Source organism: Ascaphus truei, chromosome 21 (genome assembly GCF_040206685.1).
Source record: "Ascaphus truei isolate aAscTru1 chromosome 21, aAscTru1.hap1, whole genome shotgun sequence".
NCBI classification, from domain to species: Eukaryota; Metazoa; Chordata; class Amphibia; order Anura; family Ascaphidae; genus Ascaphus; species Ascaphus truei.
In genome coordinates, this window is record NC_134503.1 from 14803051 (window position 1) to 14810823 (window position 7773).

The 7773-nt window shown below is 43.8% G+C and overlaps 1 protein-coding gene across 2 annotated transcripts in view; it reads left to right on the forward strand.

Moving 5' to 3' along the window:
- NPDC1 (neural proliferation, differentiation and control 1) overlaps positions 1–5706 on the forward strand; it is a 118340-nt gene extending 112634 nt beyond the window's left edge. For both annotated transcript variants that reach the window (XM_075579070.1, XM_075579069.1), the window contains one exon: positions 142–5706. In XM_075579070.1, the coding sequence (XP_075435185.1) occupies positions 142–216 (75 nt within the window). In that variant the 3' untranslated portion in view covers positions 217–5706. The remainder of the gene's footprint in view (positions 1–141) is intronic.
- Positions 5707–7773: the final 2067 nt, after the last annotated feature.

The following is a 7773-nucleotide window of genomic DNA, read 5'->3' on the forward strand; positions in this document are numbered from 1 at the left end:
TATTCTGTATTGTGTCACTGTGAACTTGCCAGTTAACACCTCTAACATGTCTCTTCATTTTGTGTTTTTTTTTTCCCTGCTCTTCTATCTTTTGCTCCCCTCCCCCCTCTCTCTCCCCCCCCCCCCCCCGACGTGTCACAGACCGGAGAAATGGAAGTGAAAAATCCTCTCTTCGACGATTCCTCCTTACATCATGCCGGCCACAAGACGCAGTAGCGACCCCCGCGCCACCGGCGCCACCATCTTCTGCTCCAGACTTGTACAAAAAAAAATAACAAAGAAAAGTTTAAAAAGATGAGGGGTGAGAGGGGGGGGGGGAAACCCCCACAATGAAATGGGAACACTCGACCACTACCGATCTTTGCAAAGACTTTTCCAACAAACCTGCTCAGTGCACGGTTACCTACAATCCATTCCAAGACTGTTAGAATAAGCAATGAGATAGCAATGCAGCCAGGTTCTGTTTCTCCGTCTCCCTCTTTTCTCCCTGTCTTGTTCAAAATTCTCTGCTTTGGGTGAAATAGCAGTTTGGCAAATCTGCTGAAATACTCTCTAGCTCGATTATACAAATCTACCTGCTACAATTTCAGCCCTGGCCGTTCTGGAGTGGCGCTTAATGCATCCCGTTTCACTGCAGGACCTTCCAGAGTTGAAAGGGTTGACATGCAAAACGCTTCTGGGTAAATAGGACTATAACTGGCAAATCCATGTATTTCATTGCCAAAATCAAGATGCTGTGCAAACGGCAATTTGGAGAGAGGTATGTGCTGATATATAAAATACAGACAATAAGTGAGGTATGATTGCAATTTTTCTCTTTCAAATATATTTGCACTTTTCTAATTACAAGTGATTTTACTTTCTGTTAATTCAGTTACTGCTGTTACGTTTTTGTTTTCTCCTGTTGAAATATGTCTACTCTCAAAACAACCGAGATCCGCAGTTTACATTCTCTTAGGTTTTTCTTGGAGGAAAAGTTTGCATGTTTCATATTAGGATTGCTAGTTTTTTGTGACAAAGCATACTTTGCCCCGTGTAATGTGTATATAGTACATGTTGTACAAGGTCCATAAAAAATATGCAGCTTCAACGAGAGACAAGAGGACATATTTACTAAGTCTTTGGTCATGGGACACCTTCTGTTGCTGGACGACACCTTATAACCCATTCAAGTCAATAGGCTGCAAGGTGTCTGCACTCCAGAAAGTGTCTAATGGCAGAAGACTGCTTGGTTTACCATGGGATCTTATTAGATGTGTGTTATCTGACCTATTCTGCTCTTGCTTTAAATGTGCAGTGCAGCTTACCAATAATAGTTCTCCAGAATACAAATCTAGCAATGGGTTTCATAGGGAAGCAGAAGATCAATATAAATAGTAAATACAAAAAAAAAAACATTTTTGGACTGGTAAGGCTACGGCCCCCGGTGTCGGCGCAGCACTGCCAGGCTGGCGGCGTGTGCAGCTGTGATCCCCGGTCTGCGGTGAGCTGCAGGGGGGAAAGGCGGGGGCGGCGGCCATGACGTCACCCGGCAGGTTCGCCCTCATTGGCTGAACCGCTGGGGGGGGGGGCGTGGCCACCACACTCGTCGCCAGTACTGAAGACAAGTTGACTGTCTTCAGGAAAAAATGGTCGTGCAACGCTGCGGCCAAGGGAGCTAGTGGCCCCCGGCCCCATTGAGGGGCGGGTCTTGTCCCTGCAGCGCGCGCTGCAGCAGGCACCGGGGACCTAGCCTAAGGTTAGACCTTTGCGTGAATAACGGAAGAAGGTCCCGCCATTAAAAACCAGCGTGTTCGGGAAAGCTGCACGCAATCATAAACCAGAAGGCTGCCATGTTGTAAAACTGGCGGAAAGCCAAGAAATTCATGCAGATTTCTCTGGGGTGTTGATGCATGACAAAAGAAAGATGAGAATCACTGTACGAATCAATGTGAGAGCTCAGCAAAAGTTGGAAGCATTGATCATGATTTCTCCGTCCACAAATGAATACTTTTGTATTATTATAATATTTTCTTTGTGTATACCTGCATCAAATCCACCGACCGGAGTTCCAGGAGTGTGCACTACATTTCATAGAGATTAATGTTTCATTTTAAGTGTGATCATATAGATGTAGTGTCCCGCAGTTCTGTATAAAACAGGGCTGCGGACAAGTATTTTCAGGGTTTATTATTAAGGATGGCTATTGGGATTATTTTTCAGAACCACTGTATAACTGGACTCCAGTGCCCTGTGAATCACTCATTGTGTACAAGCTATACAGTATCTATTAAAAGATGGAGGAGACTGGCGCATACATTCCAAATTATTCAAATGGTTCGGCTTAGATCAGGTGGTTATCAATTCCAGTCCTCGAGAACCCCAACAGGTCAGGTTTTAAGGATATCCCGACTTCAGCACAGGTGGCTCCGTTGAAGCCTGCTTCAGCATAGGTGGCTCAGTCTTGAGCCATCTTTGCAGGACCAGGGATATCCGGAAAGCCTCTCCTGTTGGGTGGGGGGGGGGTCTCTGGAATTGAGAAACCCCCTGGCTTAGATAATTGATCAACCTGTGTATTTCAGAATACCTTGCTAAAAGTTACGAGCGCTTCTTAGCAGCTGCTGCAGCTTCCCAACAAACCTTGTTATTATGCGCTATTCAGTCGTTTCTATCTTTGTTCTTTCTAATCCCATTCTGGAGATTTGGGCTTTTACTTATTTATTTTTCACCAGAAGAAAAGATGGCTACTGTTGCCCCTCACCAAAATACCAGAAATGAAGTCTGTGCAGTCGAAGATATATATATTTTTTTATATTTTCAGAAGTTAGTTGAATAGCAAAACAAGAAAAAGGAAAAACCATCTCTTTGATTCACTTTGCGTTTTCATTTTAAATTATTTTCGGGGGACTGTGGTTTATCACATTTGAGCTCATGGACCAAGGCAGCTTTCACTAAGCCATGGATGGCCAACTCCAGTCCTGAAGGGCCACCAACAGGTCAAGTTTTCAGGATATCCGTGCTTCAGCACAGGTGGCTCAGTAGTTCCAGGGAGATGAGGGAGCAGGGGACATCAATCATATGCGGGAAAACATAAAATACACATATACCATAGAATAGTATTGTAAGGACTGATGTGGATAATAATACTTGTAAAACCTCCAACGGTTATACTCACATGTTTGTGAGTAATAGCAGGCAAATCCCAAACTGTGACAACATCAGCAACGAGTGTGGGTTATGAGAAGGCCATTCTTTAAGGCAGAGTAGTACGTCGGCGAACCACACAGCAGTTCCCTTTCCGATTTCGGCAATCATTCTCTGGGACTCAACGTGTTTTGCCGCGTATCAGCTTCGTCAGGAGTCATCTACCGGAAGCTACACCCGCCGACATCCCACCGCTCACTCCAGCGCCGCGGAAGCGGTGAGATCGCCGCTAACAGCGAGATCTTCATTTCTTTAATTACTACTCTGCCTTGAAGAATGGCCTTCTCATAACTCGCGCTCATCACACTGATCGCTGATATTGTCACAGTTTGTGATTCGCCTGCTATTACCCACGAACATGTGGGTAACCTTTGGGGGTTTTACAAGTATTATTATCCAGTCCTTACAATACTATTCTATGTGTATTTTATGTTTTCCCACATGATTGATGCCCCCCGTTCCCTCATCTCCCTGGAACTACTGTATACGATGAAACAAGGAACATTTTTTTTTTACTTGAAGGTTGGGTGGACGACTCCTTTTTCATTTAAAACACGTTCTGTATTTGTGTGCTGGCTTGGTTAATTTTGGGTTTCACACATCTTTGAATCACTTTGAATTTGAATGGCCATTCACTATTGGATCACTTTTCTTATCACTTATTTGCACATTGTTATATATAGTCTTTATTTTTGTTGCGTGGCCACTTCGCTCAGGCACTTATTCTCCTTTTAAAAGGTCACTGATATTGCTTGTTTGAGAGCACCATCCTAGACTCTTCTAGTTGCATTTCAATCAGTGGCTCAGTCATAATGAGCCACCTGTGCTGAAGCAGGGATTTCCTGAAAACCTGACCTGTTGATGACTGGAGTTGGCCACCCCTGCACTAAGCCAATGACATTCTGCTGCCTTCCTATCATACCTGCAATTACATCACAGCCATACAAAAGTCCTGTTCCATCACCTTTTCTCCGATTAATGGCCAGTACTTAATTTTCTTGATTCATTTAATAAGACATTTTATTTCTCTAAATTATTTTAAATTTTTATGTCATTATTAAGAACGAGGCAGAACACTCAATCCTCTTATTACAGGTAAAGAGATTACACTATCACTGCATGATCCAAATTCATTATCTTCCCATACAAAGCTGCAAAGTTATATGATAAAGTCCTTTGGTTGCTACTATTACCCCTATCGCCATTTCTAGCAGTTGAGGAATTTGCATTCTCTGTGCCCCTTATTTACAATAACAGAGTAGGGCTTTTTATATACTATTGACCAGTCGGTGAAATAGCCGATTCCAAGCAGCAAGTGCTACTGTACTTTTAGGAATACGGGTGTTAGTGTAAAGAGAAGCGAAGGAGATTTCCAGAAGCCAACTTGTTTAAACCCAAAAAGTGAACTTGTGTTGGTCTTAAATACATTTGCTTTTGGAAATCCGATGTGTCCGAACTGTCTTTCTTTTTGGATTCCCAAAACGGAGAGCCACGGGTCTTCCCTGGCGCTAGGAGGTGTAAGTATCGCAGTTTTGGTGTGCAACATATTCTTTATTATTTCGGGTACAGAGAACGGCACACACAACATCTGGTAAAAACAGGCCCTGGCATTCCTTATCTGTTAAGGTTGAACTCCTGGGTCTTCCACCAAAATAGTCCGATTCATTTTATGATTACTGCTACTCTGAAAAAGATAGGCTTGTCATTACATTTCTTTCACAATCGTCACCTTTTGGGCTGAAAGATGTTTCCATTTGACCCTTTGTCCTGCGAGTTCTCCCGCTGAGGTCAGCGTATCCTTTTTAGTCCAGTGAATGATACAATGATGCAAACTTCGCCCCCAACATAATTCCAAAGTGGGCATTGAACAGCATGGGCCGCATTCTCATACGATGAGGTGTACTTTATTTGTGTGTCATACACTAGGGCAGGGGTGCCCAATTCCAGGCCTCAAGCCTCCCCCAACAGCTCAGGTTTTCTGGACATCCCAGCTTCAGCACAGGTGGCTCAATCAGAGGCTCTTAGACTGAGCCTCTGAATGAGCCACCTGTGCTGAAGCTGGAATATCCTGAAAACCTGACCTGTTGTGGGGGATGGGAGTATGGTTGGTTGAGGACTGGAGTTGAGCACCCCTGTATAAGGTGATCTCCATCTCTCCAGGAGCACTGTAGCCAGTCATACTTTTGCAGGTCTATTTGTATATAGAGTATATGACTATTGTGACGTTTCCTCTGGCGCATCTACTGGTACAGGAGATGTAAACCAGGACTGGTCGATGCTACCCTATTCATTCTAAACTAATCCCATCTTAGATTGCCTTACGTCCAATACAGACATATTAGAAAGTAGATCATAAAAGGTGATAATCCCCGTCAAACCTACAAAACCAAAGCTCAAAACGATTACAAAAAAAACTGTAAATGAAGGTATGTCATGTTATGCGTTCTCTCCGTTGTTCTGTGATGCCATGTGTGTCCATTGATTTGATCCTGCTGTTTTATTTTAATAAAACCATAACCCTTACATTTCTGAGAAACAGTGTGGTGTATCTAAACGAGGGATATTTTGTAGTGGCGGTGCTTTTGCGTATATTTGCAGCCGTCGGGACTTGGTGCGTGTCGATTCATGGCTGAAATACACTTTGTAGATCCATGTTGCCAACATTAGGGAGAGCGAGCACCCCAAACAAGAGCGGGAATCAATTACACCTGCACTACCATTTAACCCAAAGAATCTGCATTTGCTTTCACCTGAAGCACCGTCTTCCTCACCCTCTCTCTCCCCCACTGTCTCCTTTTTACTGGGCTCTCCGTGATCAACTCTTCCTCTTTCACATGCAAATCATTCTCCCCCCCCTCCCCCTAGGGCCACACAGGTTTCTTCTCATTCTCTCTGTCTGGTTCCTTGATCGGGTGTCCCTGCCCTGTCCTTTCTGATCACAAGTGTAAAAGGATCCTCCAGGCGAGTGGCCATAGCAGCCTTGTTGCCAGCTCTTGGATCAGATAAAATAGCCGTCTGCCTTTGTGCTTCTTTTTCTTGATTGCTTTTAGTGATTTGGAAGCGGAGGAGCAGGTGAAATGTCATTACAGTACGCCAGCAGTCTGCGGCACCAGAAGCTTTTACATTGATTAGGAACGGGTGGGATTTGTAGTAAGCGCAGGACAGCCATAAACTATCGTTGTTGTTTGTTTATAAAATGCCACAACCCGTCAGCGTGGTACAATCAGAAGTAAAGGTCAAGCGTACACATATTAATAAAACATATCGCCATTTAATGGGTCCATACAGGCTTTAACGAATGTGTTGACTCTTCCAGTTACAGATTCTTAGAACATTTGACTTGCGCGTTGGGTCAAGATGAAACCTGGCAGGATTGCCAGGGTTTTGCCAAATTAGCGCAATGGGGTTAGGTTTATTGTTGGGGCGGGGGAATATTGCAAAATAAACTGAAATAAAAGGAGGAGGACGAGGCGATGTTGTTGGGGCAAGATGACATGGGATAGAAATAAAGAGAAGGATATTGGACCTATTTGAATCGATTTTATTCTTGCCGTTTTTATTTTAACAGTCTGATGGTCCATTTAGAAGACATAGTTTGAAATATTAAGTGTGTGGGAGGTTAAAACGGAGCTCTCCCAGTGCAGTGTGAAGCTTAAGTAACATCAGAAGCTAGGAGTTTAAGAAAATCATTGTTTTTTCTTACACTTTTACCAAAAAAAATAAACTTTAAGGAGCAGGACATGCTCAGCGGGCAATACACTAACATTGTAGGAGTTAAACTCGTAGGCTTGGGGGAGGTACCCCTGCTTTAATTGCATTAGCGGGAGACATGCAAAGACAGTACAGGTGGTCCTCGCTATCCAACGGTTCACTTTACAACGAATGGCATATCCAACGCTTTACAATGCCACCCTATGGGCCGTTTTTCAATGTCGGAATGCGTTATCCAACGCTCACCGCCACTGATTAACTTGGGACTCACTTTACAACGGTTTCACTATCCAACGCTGCTTACAGAGCGGATGCCGTTGGATTACCGAGGACTGCCTGTAGGAGTAAATCACAGCGCATTAGAACGAGTGCAATTTAAATGCATGCGGTGAAAGTATCTTATGTCCAATGATGGGGCGAGTTTTTAATCACATGTTGAACATTGGGGTACATGGAGCTTGGATACCACATGGGGGAAGAGTTTGACTGGAATAGTAAGTAAGGGTTAACCTATTAGCTGCCACAAGCGTTCATTGCTCTACCATGTGTTGTCACCCCGCAGCAGCAACTGTGTTAAACTATTGTACTTAAATGCACAACATTAGGGGGCCTGTGTACTCAGATTTTATTTTAAACATTTTTGTGCATGCAAATTGAAGTACTAACAAGTAAAAGTAACATGTTCCCCCATCACACCCTAAACTGGGATAAGCGGTCACCCTGGAATATACTCCATCCTACAATAAGCAGCACTTTACCTTCTTGTTTCAGCCTTGCCCCTCATTCCCTCTAGACCGAAAGCCCCCACGAGCAGGGCCCTCACTCTTTGTATCTGTGCGTGCATGTCTGTCCTTGCTTGTATGTATCCGTTTATGTAAA